The sequence below is a fragment of the Apium graveolens genome, chromosome 5, assembly GCF_009905375.1.
Source record: "Apium graveolens cultivar Ventura chromosome 5, ASM990537v1, whole genome shotgun sequence".
Lineage (NCBI taxonomy): Eukaryota > Viridiplantae > Streptophyta > Magnoliopsida > Apiales > Apiaceae > Apium > Apium graveolens.
This window is the reverse complement of record NC_133651.1, coordinates 52,059,316-52,079,721: the sequence shown is the minus strand read 5'-3', so window position 1 is coordinate 52,079,721 and position 20,406 is coordinate 52,059,316. Positions and strand designations below refer to the sequence as shown.

Sequence of the window (20,406 nt, the reverse complement as noted above, 5' to 3'; positions counted from 1 at the left end):
AAATATGCAATAATCCTTCTCTCTTGAACCCAACAATCTAATTTGTTGGTTGGGTTCTCAAGCACAATATCCTCAGAGAGGTGGTTAGCAATCATCATTAAAAATCTAGCATAATAACATTTTTACCCCTTTTATTTAACTCCCCTAACTTAAACCCCAACTCAAACAAAACAAGATCACTAAAGTTAAAGAACTTATCAGTAACTAGCATGTAAAACATGTTAAGCTTAAAGATATTGACAAAATCAAAATTACTGATTTTACCAGAGAATACCTTAGTAACTACATCACATAGATAACTCCATTCCTTCCTAAGACCCAACCTCCTAATTTCACTTAACTTAGAAGTAGAGAGTGCATAGCCCATGGAGTTAAGCATGTTAACAATGTCAGTGTCTGTGTGTGGTGAAGTTACAGTATTATCAGGATTTTTGAAACATGCTTTAACAATGTCACTATTAACACAGAATTCTTTACCTTTAATAGTGAAAGTGATAGTATTATCAGTTGAGTTGTATGTAGCAGTTGTCCACATCTCTTCAACAACCTCACAATAGATGGTAGGTGATTCCAGTATGGCATAGTTAAGTTTGCAGTTCTTCACAAAATCCATCATTTTGTGGTAGTCACCAGACTGTTGAATCCCCTTGTTCACAAGAGCAGTGAAGTTGTTCTTCTCATAAATAAATCCAGTTTGAGACATTATCTTGATGACAGGTGCCATTGTTAGTGAGTAAAAATTTGCAGATAGAGAGAGTAAGTGCTTTTGAGAAAGAAAGAAATTAGAGCAGATGATTTGAGAATGATAAAAGAAAAGTAATGAAAATGAATTAAGCTTTTATACTATCTCAAAAATAACTGTCAAAAATAATAAAGTAAAATAAAGTAACCAATAAGAATTGCCCAAAATAGCCGTTTAAAAATAAACTGTAAAAATTCCATCAATTATCTGTCGTGTTATGCTTACAAACTGTAAGTATACTCGATGGATAATGTTCAGAGAATCAACGGCTAAGAATAAGACAATTCGACGGATGAGGATAAATCAGTTATCCGTCGAGTCACAAAATATTCCAGAAAAGTAATTGATTTTATTAACAAATAGTATACCGACGGGTGATCAAACTCGATGGATAGTGATCATCCGTCGAGATGAAATTTTGACTTAGCCAAAATTTCATCCTTGACTGAAAAATCAATTAAATTTCCGGCTGCATTATAACTTGCAAACAATCTATAAAGATTCAAGAGAAATTTAGCATACCTAACTCACTTACCAACCTTGAAAAGGTGTATTCATCCAGTGGCTTGATAAATATATCTGCAAGCTGCTTTTCACTTGGAATAAAATGTAGTTCCACGGTACCATTCATTACATGTTCCCTTATGAAGTGGTACTTGATGTCTATGTGCTTTGTCCTTGAATGCTGTACTGGATTTTCAGTGATGGAAATTGCACTTGTGTAATCACAGAAAACGGGAATCCTTTCAACTTGCAAACCATAGTCTAGCAATTGGTTTTTCATCCACAAAATATGTGCACAGCAACTGCCAGCAACAATATATTCAGCTTCAGCTGTAGAAGTAGAAACTGAATTTTTCTTTTTACTGAACCAGGACACAAGCTTGTTTCCTAGAAATTGACAGGTCCCTGTTGTACTTTTTCTATCAATTCTATAACCTGCATAATCTGCATCTGAATAAGCAGTTAGATCAAAACCAGAATCTCTAGGGTACCAAATGCCAAGTTTTGGTGTTCCCTTGAGATATTTGAAAATTCTCTTTATACAGTTAAACCTCTTTAAAGTAATACCCTTGGGACCGGGAAAAAATATTACTTTACCGAATTTATTACTTTATCGATATAATAATATTTTATTACTTTATCGATAAAGTAATATTTTATTACTTTACCGAATTTTTATGTTTACGTGGTACAGTATAATATATAATGTACGTATAAAAACTAGAATTAATCACATGCAATGTATTTGATCTAAAATTACTTTTATTATGATTACTTATATCCAAAAACTAGATGCATGCATATTAAAATTGCACCAGATCAGTACATAAAGGTAACATGTGTTGTGTACGTTGTATTGAAACTCAACCATCTAATATTTATTGTAATTCTTAAATAAAAATACATGAAGAGACACCATAATATTAATGATAAGACTTTGTGATTAACTATATAAAATGATAGAATGGTACACTACAGACACATACAATATCAACTTTGTTTTACAGTATACACCAATGTCTTCGCATCATCTAAAAGGAGTGAAAAAATCAGCAATCACAGATAAGATAAGGAGTGCTATTTGTGAATATAAAAAGGAGAATCCAGGTGTAAGCCAGAAAGATTTACAATTGTCCTGCTCATCCAAAAATAGTTGAAGGCTTGAGAAATACAAAGTTGTTCTTTCTACCTCCTAACACAACATCTAAGATTCAACCATGCGATGCTGGAATTATTCGAGTATTTAAAGTTCACTATCGGCGTCGTCTATATTCTAGCATGTTGCAAAGTCTTGAAGTTAATGCAACAAATCCTGAAAAAGTTAATATCTTGAATGCTATTAGTTTTGCTAACATGGCTTGGAATATTGATGTGAAAACAACCACAATTGCAAATTGTTTTCGGCATTGCAAGATTCGTTCAGAAGAAAATGATGAACAAGAACTTGGAGAAATAAATGAAGGTGTCGAAGGATTAAATGAAGTTATCTCTAATTTACGATATAGGAATGTGATGGATGTCGAGCATCTCTTAAACTATCCAAACGAGAATGATGCGGTTATGGAATCACCTACGGATGAAGAAATCATTGAGTCGGTAATGAGCACTGATGAAGGGACTGATCCTGAACCCGACGATAGCAATGTCATCCCAAGCGTGTCATCAAAGGAAGCATTTCAAGCACTCACCACTTTGAACAATTACTTGTTACAACACGAGCAAAACATACCAGGAGTTATTTTTGCTTTACATAAAGTCAAGGACGAGATTAATTTTGGCTTTGGTGGAAAGAAGAAACAAGCTACAATAGATTCATATTTTAATAAGAATTAAATTTTGTAATCATATACATTATACAGTATATATATATATATATAATTATGGAATTATTACTTTACATATTACTTGGGCCCTTAATGACTTTCGAATTTTTTATTATCTTATGCTTTTAGCGAGAATATTACTTTACAACATTGGCCCAAGTTGGGACCGATGAAAATTATTACTTAAGCGAGGTTATTACTTTATCGGATATTACTTAATCGAGGTTTAACTGTAGCTACTAAGTGAGATTCTCTAGGATCAACCTGAAATCTAGCACACAAACATGTAGCAAACATTATATCTGGCCTACTAGCTGTTAAGTACAGAAGTGAGCCAACCATGCCCCTATAACTTGAAATATCCACAGACTTTTCAGTAGTGTTTAATTCAAGCTTAGTTGCAGTGGCCATGGGATTTTTACAGATGTGCAATCCATTAGATTAAACTTCTTTAAAAGATCATAAATGTATTTAGTTTGACTAATGAATATTCCATCACTAACTTGCTTAACTTACAAACCAAGAAAGTAAGTTAGTTCTCCCATCATACTCATTTCATACTTACTTTGCATCAATTTGGCAAACTTTTTGCAAAGTTTTTCATCTGTAGAGCCAAAAATAATGTCATCTACATAAATTTGAACAAGTATATTAGAGCCATTAACATTTCTAAAGAAAAGAGTTTTGTCTACAGTATCTCTAGTGAAGTGATTCTCTAAAAGAAACTTTGACAAAGTGTCGTACCAGGCTCTAGGTGCTTGCTTCAGTCCATAAAGTGCTTTCAAAAGATAGTAAACATATTCTGGAAAATTTGGATCTTCAAAACCAGGAGGCTGACTGACATAGACTTCCTCCTCCAAATCTCCATTCAGAAAGGCACTTTTGACATCCATTTGATAGACTTTGAAATTGGCATGGGCTGCATAGGCTAAAAAGATTCTGATGGCTTCAAGTCTTGCAACAGGAGCAAATGTTTCATCAAAATCTATTCCTTCTTGTTGACAATAGCCCTTAGCAACCAATCTAGCTTTGTTCCTGACTACTATGCCATTTTCATCCATCTTGTTTCTGAACACCCATTTGGTGTATTGGATTCTTTCCTTTAGGCTTGGGCACCAGCTTCCATACCTTATTCCTCTCAAATTGGATTAGCTCCTCCTGCATAGCTAAAATCCAATCAGGATCCAACAAAGATTCTTCTACCTTCTTTGGTTCTTCCTTAGAAAGAAAGCTGCTGTATAGACATTCTTCTTGAGTTGCTCTCCTTGTTTGAACTCTAGAAGATACATCACCAATGATGAGCTCAAAAGGATGATGTCTATTTCCTTTGTTGAGGTAGATTAGCTCTAGATGAAGAGGCCTCATTGTTGTCTTGATGTGTGATTGAGTTTAAATTATTAGAAACTCCCCCTGAGTTAATGGATCTTTGATTTGAGAAGGGGGAACTTTCTGTAAGTGATCTATTCTGACCTCCAGCTTCTTTTGATGACCCGACGGATGGTGAATTTTGAGTACCGATAGATGAAGCTGGTTGTCTCCCGACGGATAAAGCAGATTGTCTCCCGACGGATGAAGCATTATGCAACTCGACAGATGTTGAATTTTGTGCTTCATTGGTAGTGGATTTTTCTGCATTATCCTTTGGTACTGTTTCTTAATCACTTTCATCATCACTATCATCACTAACCATCTCCACATTGTCAAATTTGAGGCTCTCATGGTAATCTCCATCTGTCAGTCCTTCAATCTTTTTATCATCAAACACAACATGTATTGATTCCACAACAATGTTGGTTCTTAGATTGTAGACCCTATATGCTTTACCAACAACATATCCAACAAAAATTCCTTCATCTGCTTTAGCATCAAACTTCCCATTCTGATCAGTTTGATTTCTCAAGATATAACATTTGCAGCCAAAGACATGAAGAAAATTTAGAGTTGGCTTCTTGTTCTTGAACAATTGATAAGGAGTCATGCATTTTGCTTGATTAAGCAGAGAAATATTCTGAGTGTAGCATGCAGTATTTAAAGCTTCAACCCAGAAATATGTTGGTAATTTAGACTCTTCAAGCATTGTCCTTGCAGCTTCAATAAGTGATATGTTCTTTCTTTCTACTACTCCATTTTGTTGTGTAGTTCTTGCTGCTGAAAATTCATGCAAAATCCTATTTTATTCACAAAATGCTCTCATGATAGAATTCTTGAATTCAGTTCCATTGTCAATCCTGATTCTTTTAACTTTGAAATCATGATGATTATTGACCTGCCTTATGTGATTGATGATGATTTCACTAGCCTAATCTTTAGACTTTAGGAAATATGTCCAAGATAACTTTGAGAAATCATCTACAATTACTAGGCAGAATCTTTTCCTTGAGATGGACAACATATTGACTGGTCCAAACAAATTCATGTGTAGCAGTTGCAAAGGTTCTTCAATTGTTGAATCAAGCTTCTTTCTGAATGATGCTTTGATCTGCTTTCCTTTTTGGCAGGCATCACACAATCCATCCTTAGAAAACTCTACTTGAGGAATACCTCTAACCAGTTCTTTCTTTACAAGTTCATTCATGGTCTTGAAGTTTAAATGAGATAGCTTCTTGTGCCATAACCAACTTTGATCCTGACTTGCTTTGCTGAGAAGACAAGTAACGGATTCTGCATTTGATGAGTTGAATTCAGCTAGGTACACATTTCCTTTTCTCACACCAGTGAGAACCACTTTGTTGCTTCTCTTGTTTGTCACAACACAGGCTTCTGAGTTGAAGGTTACTGAATTGCCTTTATCACAAAGCTGGATGATACTCAACTGTTAGGTCCCGAATTATCTAGAAGGGGGGGGGGTTGAATACGATAATGTTAGGAATATGTGTATTAGTTTGATGATAAGTTCAGCAAAACACTTAAGTAGAAATCTAGTGTTTGTAGCCTCAACGGATAAGACCATCTTGGCTATCCGTTGAAGGAGTAGCCTTACTTAGCAATAAGTTTGGTATTGTAGCACATCTCACTCTCTGGTTTCAAGCTGTAATTCTTAGATGTTGTTAGGAGATAATCAGTCATGTTGACTACTAATGGATGTACAAGTAGGAGGGCTAATTGTAAATATTTCATGCCTTGTAACTTTGTATAAGTGAAGAAGTGTCAACGGATATTGAAGACCTTCAACGGATAAGAAACTAAGCTTCAACGGATGTCTCTAACGCTTCAACGGATAAGTGCTTCAACGGATAAAGCTTCAACTGCTAGAGCATCAACGGATAAAGCCATCAACGGATGAAAGCTTCAACGGATGCACTGCTAGAGCATCAACGGATAAAGCCATCAACGGATGAAAGCTTCAACGGATGCTCAGTCTCATAGCAGTTGATAGTGACAGTTAACAAAGCTGACAGAGGCACATGGATTGACAGAGATGTGGTAGCCTATTTCAGGAACAGCAGAAAAAGCAGCCGTTTTTAGTCTGGTTCATAATGGAAAGTCAACAGATAATTCAATATTATACTGGATAAAAATGGAACAGAAACAAGTGGAGAACTATTGTCTTATTGTACTTTATCTTTGTCTTCACTTGTAAACTTGGTGTTATATAAACCAAGTAGTAGCTAGTAATTAGATGTGAATTTTCCCTGAGCTGTTTAGAAATATCAAGAGAGAAAATCATCTAGTTTGTACTAGGAAGCAGCTGTGATTTAATTTTGAATCACAGATTTTCTGAAATAACACATCTCTGGTGGAACAACAAATCCACCAGAAAAGTTTTTAAGTTCTTTGTGTTCATTACATTTGTGTTTAAATATATATCTGTCTGCATCAGCTCCAAGCAATTTACACACATTTGATCACTCAAACACTTAGTCTTACAAATTGCTCAAAACTTGAAAAAGTTTTGAGATTTACATTCAACCCCCCTTCTGTAAATCTCATTGTTAGTCCACTGGGAATAACAATTGGTATCAGAGCAAGCTCTTAACATACAAAGAGTTTAAAGATCTATTCTGCTAACAGCATGAGTAAGAAGGATATTGGTGTAAAGATTCCAATCCTGGAAAGAGATAACTATCATCACTGGAAGGTGAAGATGCATTTACATCTTCTCTCTCAAGATGAAAGCTACATCAACTGCATTGAGTATGGTCCTCACATCCCACACAAGGTGGCCACAGCTGCTACTGCTACAGTTGCTGTTGGACAGTCTATTCCCAAGCCAAAGGCATAATGGACTGTTGAAGATATTGAAGAGGTCCACAAGGACAAGAAAGCCATGAACATTTTGTTTAATGGCCTGGATCAAGATATGTTTGATAATGTCATCAATAGCCAAACTGCTAAGGAAATTTGGGATACTGTGCAGCTTATCTGTGATGGCACTGAGCAAGTTAGAGAAAACAAAATGCAGCTTCTCATTCAACAATATGAATATTTTCATTTTGAAGAAGGAGAATCATTGAATGATACATTCAACAGATTTCAGAAACTATTGAATGGATTAAAGCTGTATGGGAGAGTGTACCAAGTCAAGGACTCCAATTTAAAATTTCTAAGGTCTCTACCAAAGGAATGGAAGCCTATGACTGTTTCTCTAAGAAATTCTCAAGATTATAAGGACTTCACACTTGAAAGGTTATATGGAATTTTGAAGACTTATGAACTTGAGATGGAGCAAGATGAGCTGTTGGAAAAGGGAAAGAGAAAAGGAGGATCAGTTGCACTTGTAGCTGACAGTGAAAAAGTTGAAGCCAGAAATGAGGAAAAGACAATGACAAGTCTCAAAATTGGCACAAGCAAATCAGAATCAAGCAAGGGTAAAGAGCAAGTTGCTGAGGATGAAGACAATTCCAGTCAGGATGAATCTGATGATATTTATGAACATCTGGCCTTTCTGTCCAGAAGGTTTGCAAAGATGAAGTTCAGGAAAAACACAAAGTTCACTAAGCCAAACAAAAACATGGTGGACAAATCAAAGTTCAAATGTTACAACTGTGGCATTAGTGGACACTTTGCAAGTGAGTGTAGGAAGCCAAATTCTGAGAAAAAGAAATTTGAGCAAGTTGATTACAAAAGGAAGTATTTTGATTTGCTCAAACAAAAGGAAAGAGCTTTTCTCACTCAAGATGATTGGGCAGCAGATGGGATAAATGAAGATGATGATGTGGAATATGTCAACCTAGCCCAGATGGCTAATTCTGATGAAAATGAAACTAGTTCATCAAGCAACCAGGTAATTACTACTGATCTCTCTCAGCTTTCTAAACATGAATGCAATGAAGCCATAAATGATATGTCCAATGAATTATATCATTTGCGTGTTTCTCTTAAATCACTAGCTAAAGAAAACACTAGGATCAAAGAAAATAATGTGTTTTTAAGTGATAGGAATGCTGTGTTAGAGAGTCAGGTAATTGAGCTTGAAAAGATTAAACTTAAATGCTTGACTGTCGAGAGTGAACTAGAAGAAGCTGTTAAGAAAGTAGAAATTCTTTCTAAACAGTTAGAAAGTGAGCAAGAGGTAATCAAGGCCTGGAAAACATCTAGGGATGTTAGTGTTCAAATTGCCAAGGTTCAGGGAATTGAATCATTCTGTGAGGATGCCTGGAAGAAAAACAAAAAGAAGTTAGAATTAATTGATGGATTGTCAACGGATGTGGAATCAACGGATGATGAAAGTTATCCGTTGAAGGAAGAAAAGGAGCATCCGTTGAAGGCTCATCAATTAAAATAGGCAAGTTCTTTTAAAAATAAAAAGAATGATTCAACTCTCAAAAACTTTGTCAAAGAAGGAGCTAGCACATCCAGAGATGTCAGTAAGGTGAATATAGGACACATGACTTTAGATCAGTTGAAAGATAGGCTTAAGTTGGTTGAGGATAAGAAGGAAACTAAAAGAAAATCTAAAAGAAATGGGAAGGTAGGGATTAATAAACATAACAATTACACACCTGATAGGTATGCTCCTAGAAAAAGCTGTGTACATTGTAAAAGTGTTAATTACCTATCTGATAATTGCAAATCTGTTAAAAATGCTCCCATGCCTTCAAATCCCTCCATGCCTAACATGTCTATGTCACCTCTGCATGCTATGCCTGTTATGTCTCACCAGAATCCCCATGCACATTTTGCAAACATGCCATACATTAACAATCCTTACTTTACTGCATTTAGTATGCCTCAAATGCCATACAATATGCCTATGTGGAATAACATGTTTGCACAACCTATGCCTTATCAAATTCAATCAAATGTGTTAAATGATTCTGTGACTAACCCTACACTTCAACCAACCACATCTGAGACCAAGGTTGACCCAAAGTTACCTAAGTCAAAAGATGCAGGAGGAATGAAGTCTAGGAAAAAGACTAACAAGGCTGGACCCAAGGAAACTTGGGTACCAAAATCAACTTGATTGATTTTGTTGTGTGCAGGGACAAAGAAGGAATCTATGGTACTTGGACAGTGGTTGTTCAAGACACATGACAGGAGATTTCACCCTGCTCACAGAATTTAAGGAGAGAGCTGGCCCTAGCATAACCTTTGGAGATGACAACAAAGGATTCACTATGGGATATGGCTTGATTTCAAAAGAAAATGTCATCATTGATGAAGTTGCATTGGTTGATGGTCTCAAACACAATTTATTGAGCATCAGTCAACTATGTGACAGAGGGAATACTGTTTCCTTCAATTCTGAAGCCTGTATTGTCACAAGTAAAAAGGACAATAAAGTGGTTCTAACTGGAGTTAGAAAAGGGAATGTGTACTTAGCTGATTTCAACTCTATAGATGCAGAATCCATTACTTGTCTTCTCAGCAAAGCAAGTCCAGTTGAAAGTTGGCTATGGCACAAGAAGCTGTCCCATTTGAATTTCAAGACAATGAATGATCTAGTCAAAAAGGACTTAGTTAGAGGAATGCCTCTAGTGGAATTCACAAGGGATGGACTGTGTGATGCTTGTCCAAAAGGAAAGCAAAAGAAAGTATCATTCAGTAAGAAGCTTGAATCTGCAATTGATGAACCACTGCAACTTCTACACATGGATCTTTTTGGACCAGTCAATGTATTGTCAATTTCAAGGAAAAGATACTGCCTAGTGATTGTAGATGATTTCTCAAAGTTTTCATGGGTTTATTTTCTTGGATCAAAGGATGAAGCAAGTGAAATCATCATCAATCATATCAAGCAAGTCAACAATCATCCTGATTTCAAAGTAAGGAATATTAGGAGTGACAATGGAACTGAGTTCAAGAATTCAACCATGAAGATGTTCTGTGGAGTAAATGGGATCATGCATGAGTTCTCAGCTCCAAGAACTCCACAACAAAATGGTGTGGTGGAAAGGAAGAACAGATCACTAATTGAAGCTGCAAGGACAATGCTTGAGGAGTCAAAGCTCCCAACTTATTTTTGGGCTGAGGCTGTTAACTGTGCATGTTACACTCAGAATATTTCTCTAATCAATCAAGCAAAATGCATGACTCCCTATCAATTATTCAAGAGAAGAAAACCAACTTTAAACTTTCTACATGTCTTTGGTTGCAAATGTTACATCTTAAGGAATCAATCTGATCACAAAGGAAAGTTTGATGCAAAGGCTGATGAAGGAATATTTGTTGGTTATTCTGCTGGAAAATCATATAGGGTCTACAATCTAAGAACCAACATTGTCATGGAATCTGTACATGTTGTGTTTGATGATAAAAAGATTGATGGACTAACAGATGAGGGACATCATGAAGGACTCAAATTTGACAATATCGAGATATATTGTGATGATAGTGAAGATGAGAATGATGAAGTAGGCATCTCAAGAAGAAACCAGAGTCTGCCTGTGGATAATGCACAGAATGCTGCATCCGTTGAAAGTCAAAATTCAGCTTCCGTTGAAAGAAGCAATGCAGCATCCGTTGAAAGACAAAGTGCATCATCCGTTGAAGTTCATAACGAAGCATCCGTTGATCACAGTCTGTCAACGGATAATCACTTCACCTCATCAGTTGATAGAACTCCCAATTCCTTTCAAAGGATCAACAACTCAGGGGGAGTTTCAACAAATCAACATTCTATCTCACATCATGACAATACTGAGGCAACCTCATCAAGGGCTAATCTACCACCTCAAAGGAAATGGACCAAGAATCACCCTTTTGAACTAATCATTGGTGATGCTACATCTAAAGTACAAACTAGAAGGGCTACTCAAGATGAATGTCTGTATAGTAGCTTTCTATCACAGGAGGAACCTAAGCGAGGGGAAGAAGCTCTTTTGGATCCAGATTGGATTTTAGCTATGCAAGAGGAGCTAAACCAATTTGAGAGGAACAAAGTGTGGAAGCTGGTACCCAAGCCAAAGAACAAGAGTTCTATTGACACAAAATGAGTACTCAGAAACAAGATAGATGAAAATGGCATTGTCATAAGGAATAAAGCCAGATTGGTTGCCAAAGGCTATTCTCAACAAGAGGGAATAGATTTTGATGAAACATTTGCTCCAGTTGCAAGACTTGAAGCCATCAGAATCTTTCTAGCCTATGCAGCTAATGCCAATTTCAAAGTCTATCAGATGGATGTCAAGAGTGCATTTCTAAATGGGGAATTGGAGGAAGAAGTTTATGCAAGCCAACCTCCAGGTTTTGAAGATCCAAATTTTCCAGACAATGTGTATTATTTGTTGAAAGCACTCTATGGACTAAAGCAAGCACCTAGAGCCTGGTATGAGACTTTATCAAAGTTCCTTCTAGATAATCACTTCACAAGAGGTACTGTTGACAAAACTCTCTTCTTTAGAAATGTTAATGGCTCTAAGATACTTGTACAAATTTATGTAGATGATATTATATTTGGATCTACAGATGATAAACTTTGTAAAAAGTTTGCTAAATTAATGCAAAGTAAATATGAAATGAGCATGATGGGAGAGCTAACTTACTTTCTTGGTTTACAAGTTAAACAAGTTAGTGGTGGAATTTTCATTAGTCAAACTAAATATATTTATGATCTTTTAAAGAAGTTTGACTTAATGGATTGTTCACCTGCAAAAACTCCCATGGCCACTGCCACCAAGCTTGAATTAAACAAGGCTGATAAGTCTGTGGATATTACAAGTTATAGATGCATGGTTGGCTCTCTTTTATATTTAACTGCCAGTAGACCTGATATTATGTTTTCTACATGTCTCTGTGCTAAATTTCAAGCTGACCCTAAAGAATCTCACTTAGTGGCTATTAAAAAAAATTTCAGATATCTCAAAGGGACTCCAAATCTAGGAATTTGGTACCCTAGAGAGTCTGGTTTTGATCTAATTGGCTACTCAGATGCAGATTATGCAGGTTGCAAATTAGACAGGAAAAGCACAACAGGCACCTGTTAATTTCTAGGAAACAAGCTTGTATCATGGTTCAGCAAGAAGCAGAATTCTGTTTCCACATCAACAGCTGAAGCTGAATACATTGCAGCTGGTAGTTGCTGTGCACAAATACTGTGGATGAGGAATCAGTTATTTGACTATGGTATAACTGTTGACAAAATTCCAATATTTTGTGACAACACAAGTGCCATTGCCATTACTGAAAATCCAGTGCAGCACTCAAGAACCAAGCACATTGATATCAAGTACCACTTCATTAGGGAACATGTGTTGAAAGGTATAATGGAACTTCATTTTGTTCCAAGTGAAAAGCAGATTGCAGACATATTTACCAAGGCACTTGATGAATCAACATTCACAAGATTAGTAAGTGAGTTAGGTATGCTTAACTACTCATAATCTATGTCATCTATGTAATCTGTCTTGTAGCCTGAAATGAATTTGCTGCAAGAACAAAGTTGGCTTTAATCAAGACTTATCCTATCAACGGATATTCCCTATCCGTTGAAAGCCAAAATTGTTCTATCAACGGATATTCATTATCCGTTGAAAGACAAATACATTTTTGGTAATTTTATCCTTCAACGGATAAAATAGTGTTGTTCATCAACGGATAACTATTTACCTTATCCGTTGATGTGTCACGTTAGTGAGTCACAGCCGTTGATTCTTTTACTCAACCGTTGATACAGATATACAGTGTTGTATGTATTTGTATTTACGGTAGTTTTCAGAATTTCTACAGTTTCATTTATTCCTGAACGGCTTTCACTTACTTAAAAGTATCATTTAATTATTTTAATTTGTGTTTTAATTCAAGAAAGTATAAAAGCCCAATTGAATTCTTATTTTCACTTTACGCTTTCTTGCAATTATCATTCTCTTTCTCTCTCAATTCTCAAGTTCTTCTCTGCAACCTCTACTCACAACAATGGCACCAGTAGTCAAAATTATGTCTCAAACATGATTTGTTTATGAAAAGAATAATTTCATAGTCTTGGTTGAAAAGAAGGAAGCCCATTCTGATTATCACAAGATGATGGACTTCATCAAGAACTGCAAACTGAGCTATGCAATGCTGGAAGCCCCAACCATCTACTGTGAAGTGATTGAGGAGATTTGGACAACTGCAGAGTTCAACTCCACAGATATGACTATTGCCTTCTCTCTCAAAGGTAAGGACTATTGCATTAATTGTGATGATTTACAATCTTGCTTTAAGTTGCCTGAGAATAATGCCATGACACCACACACTGATAAAGATGTCTCTACTATGCTAGATTCCATAGGCTATGCTTTTGATTCTGCTAGTTTAGGTAGTATTAGAAGGAAAGGCCTTAGGAAAGAATGGAGTTTTCTTGGAGATGCCTTTATTAAGGTTTTCTCTGGGAAGATTAGCAATTTTGATGCTATCACTTCATCTCTTGTTAATATGCTCTATATGCTAGTTTCTGATAGGTACTTTAATTTTAGCAACTGTGCTATGCTAGAATTAGGTTCCAGATTAGGTAACAAAGCTAATAGACCACATAACATCTACTTTGCTAGATTCTTTATGTTATTGGCTAACCATGTTGCTGAAGGTTTGGTTATATCCAATGAGAATAATAAACTCAAATGCTGGGCACAAGAGAAAAGGGTCCTTGCAGACCTTTTGAGAATGAACCTCAACAGCCAGGTGCCATTGGTATACTTGCCAATCATGAATGCACCACAGGTAAGTGAGGTAAATGTTTCTATAACTCCTACTATTTCCAACCCCAATGTTTCTTTGCCTTCTAGTGTGGCTATGGAACCTGTGTCATTGTCCAAACAGGCTCCTACCAAAGCCACCAAATCTAAAATCTCCAAAGTCAAGTCAAAGAAACCTACCTCTGTTGTTTCTCAAAAGACAACAGTTGTAACAACTACCCTAAACCCTGAAGGGAGTGAACAGGGTGTGAGTGGTGAGGGGAGGGGTGAACATCAAAAAGCCCCCCAGGATAAGGTGGGAGAGGTGAGTGGTACCCATTCCAGCCAAGCCACAGTCTCTCAAAAGACTGTAGTGGTTCAAAAGGAGTCCAGCACATCCCTAGTTGCATCCTCCCAAAAGGATGTAACTATTGAAAATAGTCCCCATCCAGGGACACAGAACAAAAGAGGGAGGGACACTGAAGCTACTCATTCACCAATTCAAGCCTTTTCAAGGAAGAAGACGGCCAAAACCCTAGTTTCCACGCAAGGGACACACACAGCACAGATACACCCACCAGTATCTGTGCCTTCTCAAATTCAGCTTGATGTGATTCCAGCAAATGTGGAATCACAGCCCCATTCTCTCAATATAGACACACACCATTCCTCAAACTCTCCTACACCCTCTCTGGATGTGGATATGATATTCACATCAATTCCTGATTCTCCCTCATTAAAACTCAGGGAGGAGCCCCACTCAAAACCTGGTGATCATCATCTTTTAGATGATTTATTGGATCATCAGCCAATTCTTTCAGGTGTAGTTGCAGAATCTGTGTCACCTCACTTAAAATCAATCCACACAGATTCAACAATTATATCACTTTCTATCTCTACATCATTTCCTTCTTCAACGGATATCTCTCATCCGTTGACAAGTGGTTATTCTTCAACGGATAAGCATAACAGCAGTTATCCGTTGATACCATCAGTTTCCACTTCAACGGATACTCCCTATCCGTTGATGGCCTCTACACACTTAACAGAAACAACTCCAACTGTAGAGGACATGGCAACTGTACAATCACTTTTAGGCTTGAGGGAAGGGAGTGATTTTTTGAGTGAGAGGCTGGGTTGCTCCCAGGCAAAAGGAGAGGTTGAGAGTCACCAAATGCATGCTATTTCTTCCAGCATGGCAAAAGTAAGTGAGAGGAGTGCCACCTTAGAAGGTGAAGGTGAGGGTGTGAGGGTGTGTGTGAGCCAGGGGGAGCCCCTGATGCAAGAAAAGAGAGAAATTGAGAGAAAGGCAGGTACAGAAGCTATAAGGGTGGATCCAGCCATTGCTAGTGAGTTAATGAAAGTGGATGATGCAGATAAGGGAAGACAATTTCAGCAACACTACAAAGCTGTCATTGATAACATTTCCTTGGATGCTGACACTTTTACTCACCCTGTTTCAGCCTATCAATTATTGGCTGCACAGGGCAATGTGGAGGCAGAACAGACACTACACATTGTACACACTTCAGAATCTCTTCTCAGAGACAAAGCTGCTGTCAACAGGCTGCCTTCTCAAGCTGGTGAGCCATCTGAAGAATTTGGAGTAAATTCTAATGATGATGACTCTAATTCTTTGAATGAGAGCATGAACTTAGGGGGAGTAGCAGGCCCAAGTTCTGTTCCTAATCTTCCTGCATGGGCATGGGCAAAACCATCAACACCAGGAGAGTTTGGTGTCACTTTGGTCAAACAAGTCATGACAATTCAGCAGGCCATTCAGGAGACACAGGATGCTGGTACCAAGGCAATTCTTCAAGCTCATCTGGAATCTCTGCATCTCTTGCAGTTGCAGCATTACCAGCAAAATCTAAGTGTGGATGAGCTCAAGCTGGACATTGCTGATCTGAAATCCTACAATGCTGAGAAATTGGATTCAGTTATACCCTATGGTACTATGCAAGATTTGTTGGGGAGACTAAGGAAGACCTCTGATGCTGACAAGAGGCTGGCCAGATTGGAAGATAGGGTTCAAATCATTGAAGACTCTATGGTCACCATTCTTCAGAATCAACAAACTCAAACAAATCTACTCATGCAGCTGGCACAAGCACAAGGCTTGACCCCTACCCTTGATGATAACAAAAAGGGGGAGAATAAAAGGGAAGGGGAAGGAGGGCCATCTACAACAGTTCAGATTTCTCAAGTGCTAGTTCCTGTCATCACAACTTCTCCACCAATTCAAGTCAAAGGAAAGCTAGATGGAATTGATCTAATCCAGATAGCAGCAACTGAATTGCAAGTCAAAGAGCAAAGGAAGAAGATTGATGAAAAGATGCAAGTAATATTTGGTTCTACAACTTCTCAATCACAATCTGTGAAGCATAGCACAAAAGTGGAATCAATTATTATGGAACTCAAGTCAGTAGGGAGGCATAAGGATGGAGAAACTTCTTCCAAAGATCTGCAACCTATGGTTCTCAAGCCCAACAACAGATCCAATAAGGACTCTACAAAGAATCCTCTAAAAGAGGTGGATTTTCCTCTTCCAAAAGCAGATGAGGACAAGCTTTTAGGAAGAAGTATTGCATATCTCAAAGAGACTATGGATGAGGCTGTAAGGAGAAACATGGCTATTATTTTCAGAGATGGAAAGAGCATATGTGTGATGCAAGGACATCCCAAATTCTCAATAGCCAAGAAGGAAGAAACCGAAAGGTTGAAGGAAGAAGCCAAACAGCTAAAGGCTGACAAAAGAGCACAAGCAAAGCTTGAAAAATAGCTAGAGTCAAGTCAGGCTGAAGATCAGAAAGAAATTGAAGACAAAGGTGAAGATGAAGCTATGGGGGACATGGTTGGTACTGAGATGGAGGAAAGAAGTAAGGAAGAATGGCAGAAAGGGAAAAGAAAGAAGGTCAATGCAAAGAGAAAGAAGGTAGATAAGACTGAAGAAACCCAATCAATATCCAAACCACTACCCTTTATTCCTGAACCCATTGTACCTGACCCCTTCATGAACATTCATGGTGAAACAATCATTCCCAAGGAGGAACCAATTGATTGGGACACCATCAAATTGCCCACCTTCCTAACCTCTTCTCCACCATCAAAGAAGCAGAAAAGAAGAATCAAATCAACACCCTCTAAAGCCTCAATCAAATTCACACAGTAGCCTAAGTCCAAACCTCAAAACTCTAAAGATGATTATGTTCACATCTGTGACATAAAAGAATTTTCAGACATTGAACTCTATCTGGATGAGCTGGAGGATGTAAGGGGTGTAGCTGCCTACAGACAGCTACCGGAAAGACTAGTGTTCAAATACAAAGGAGCTGGGGAAAGAACATGGCCTCTTCACAGAATTCTGAATGAAGGCTACACTACCTTGATTAGAGTCTACTCAGCCATACATAAGGATTCTGGCTTTACCAGAACTGCCAGGACTGAGATTCTCAACAAGATTGCCAACATAAGGAAAACTTGGAGGGAGCCCAATGCTTTGCCTAGAACTTTACTCATTCCAGAGAGAGGTATTACAATTCACAAATCACCTCATTGGTTGATGGAGTTCAGAGACAACAAAGGAGTCAGAAGATTTTTCAGAATTGAAGATCAGCTAAAGATTGCCAGTAATGAAACTCTCAAGGATATGCAATCTAAGTTAGATATCAATGAAGAAGATGAAGCTGAATTCTATAGACAACTTCAACTTCAAATAGAGGAGAATGACAGGAGGCTAGGAAAGAAAACCAGGGATCAAAGGAAAAGAAAGTAATTTGCTCAGGCTAAAGGAGCACCCTTGGAAACAATGTATTTCTTCAATTTCATCTCAGCATATACACTTTTGCAGCACTTTTGAATTTCTGCTTTGTTACTCGATGGATAATGTTCAGAGAATCAACGACTAAGAATAAGACAATTCGACGGATGAGGATAAATCAGTTATCCGTCGAGTCACAAAATATTCCAGAAAAGTAATTGATTTTATTAACAAATAGTATACCGACGGGTGATCAAACTCGATGGATAGTGATCATCCGTCGAGATGAAATTTTGACTTAGCCAAAATTTCATTCTTGACTGAAAAATCAATTAAATTTCCGGCTGCATTATAACTTGCAAACAATCTATAAAGATTCAAGAGAAATTTAGCATACCTAACTCACTTACCAACCTTGAAAAGGTGTATTCATCCAGTGGCTTGATAAATATATCTGCAAGCTGCTTTTCACTTGGAACAAAATGTAGTTCCACGGTACCATTCATTACATGTTCCCTTATGAAGTGGTACTTGATGTCTATGTGCTTTGTCCTTGAATGCTGTACTGGATTTTCAGTGATGGAAATTGCACTTGTGTAATCACAGAAAACGGGAATCCTTTCAACTTGCAAACCATAGTCTAGCAATTGGTTTTTCATCCACAAAATATATGCACAGCAACTGCCAGCAGCAATATATTCAGCTTCAGCTGTAGAAGTAGAAACTGAATTTTTCTTTTTACTGAACCAGGACACAAGCTTGTTTCCTAGAAATTGACAGGTCCCTGTTGTACTTTTTCTATCAATTCTATAACCTGCATAATCTGCATCTGAATAACCAGTTAGATCAAAACCAGAATCTCTAGGGTACCAAATGCCAAGTTTTGGTGTTCCCTTGAGATATCTGAAAATTCTCTTTATAGCTACTAAGTGAGATTCTCTAGGATCAACCTGAAATCTAGCACACAAACATGTAGCAAACATTATATCTGGCCTACTAGCTGTTAAGTACAGAAGTGAGCCAACCATGCCCCTATAACTTGAAATATCCACAGACTTTTCAGTAGTGTTTAATTCAAGCTTAGTTGCAGTGGCCATGGGATTTTTACAGATGTGCAATCCATTAGATTAAACTTCTTTAAAAGATCATAAATGTATTTAGTTTGACTAATGAATATTCCATCACTAACTTGCTTAACTTACAAACCAAGAAAGTAAGTTAGTTCTCCCATCATACTCATTTCATACTTACTTTGCATCAATTTGGCAAACTTTTTGCAAACTTTTTCATCTGTAGAGCCAAAAATAATGTCATCTACATAAATTTGAACAAGTATATTAGAGCCATTAACATTTCTAAAGAAAAGAGTTTTGTCTACAGTATCTCTAGTGAAGTGATTCTCTAAAAGAAACTTTGCAAAAGTGTCATACCAGGCTCTAGGTGCTTGATTCAGTCCATAAAGTGCTTTCAAAAGATAGTAAACATATTCTGGAAAATTTGGATCTTCAAAACCAGGAGGCTGATTGACATAGACTTCCTCCTCCAAATCTCCATTCAGAAAGGCACTTTTGACATCCATTTGATAGACTTTGAAATTGGCATGGGCTGCATAGGCTAAAAAGATTCTGATGGCTTCAAGTCTTGCAACAGGAGCAAATGTTTCATCAAAATCTATTCCTTCTTGTTGACAATAGCCCTTAGCAACCAATCTAGCTTTGTTCCTGACTACTATGCCATTTTCATCCATCTTGTTTCTGAACACCCATTTGGTGTATTGGATTCTTTCCTTTAGGCTTGGGCACCAGCTTCCATACCTTATTCCTCTCAAATTGGATTAGCTCCTCCTGCATAGCTAAAATCCAATCAGGATCCAACAAAGATTCTTCTACCTTCTTTGGTTCTTCCTTAGAAAGAAAGCTGCTGTATAGACATTCTTCTTGAGTTGCTCTCCTTGTTTGAACTCTAGAAGATACATCACCAATGATGAGCTCAAAAGGATGATGTCTATTTCCTTTGTTGAGGTAGATTAGCTCTAGATGAAGAGGCCTCATTGTTGTCTTGATGTGTGATTGAGTTTAAATTATTAGAAACTCCCCCTGAGTTAATGGATCTTTGATTTGAGAAGGGGGAACTTTCTGTAAGTGATCTATTCTGACCTCCAGCTTCTTTTGATGACCCGACGGATGGTGAATTTTGAGTACCGATAGATGAAGCTGGTTGTCTCCCGACGGATAGAGCAGATTGTCTCCCGACGGATGAAGCATTATGCAACTCGACAGATGTTGAATTTTGTGCTTCATTGGTAGTGGATTTTTCTGCATTATCCTTTGGTACTGTTTCTTAATCACTTTCATCATCACTATCATCACTAACCATCTCCACATTGTCAAATTTGAGGCTCTCATGGTAATCTCCATCTGTCAGTCCTTCAATCTTTTTATCATCAAACACAACATGTATTGATTCCACAACAATGTTGGTTCTTAGATTGTAGACCCTATATGCTTTACCAACAACATATCCAACAAAAATTCCTTCATC

General features: G+C 37.3%; 1 protein-coding gene across 1 annotated transcript; it reads left to right on the top strand.

The window, feature by feature from the left end:
• Positions 1–2,524: 2,524 nt before the first annotated feature.
• Positions 2,525–3,079, top strand: LOC141660056 (uncharacterized). The gene has a single exon (XM_074467016.1). The coding sequence runs from the start codon at positions 2,525–2,527 to the stop codon at positions 3,077–3,079; it is 555 nt and encodes a 184-aa protein (XP_074323117.1).
• Positions 3,080–20,406: the final 17,327 nt, after the last annotated feature.

Excerpts from the sequence above, each read along its gene's own strand:
- LOC141660056 (XM_074467016.1), top strand. The coding sequence starts at position 2,525 with ATGTTGCAAAGTCTTGAAGTTAATGCAACAAATCCTGAAAAAGTTAAT.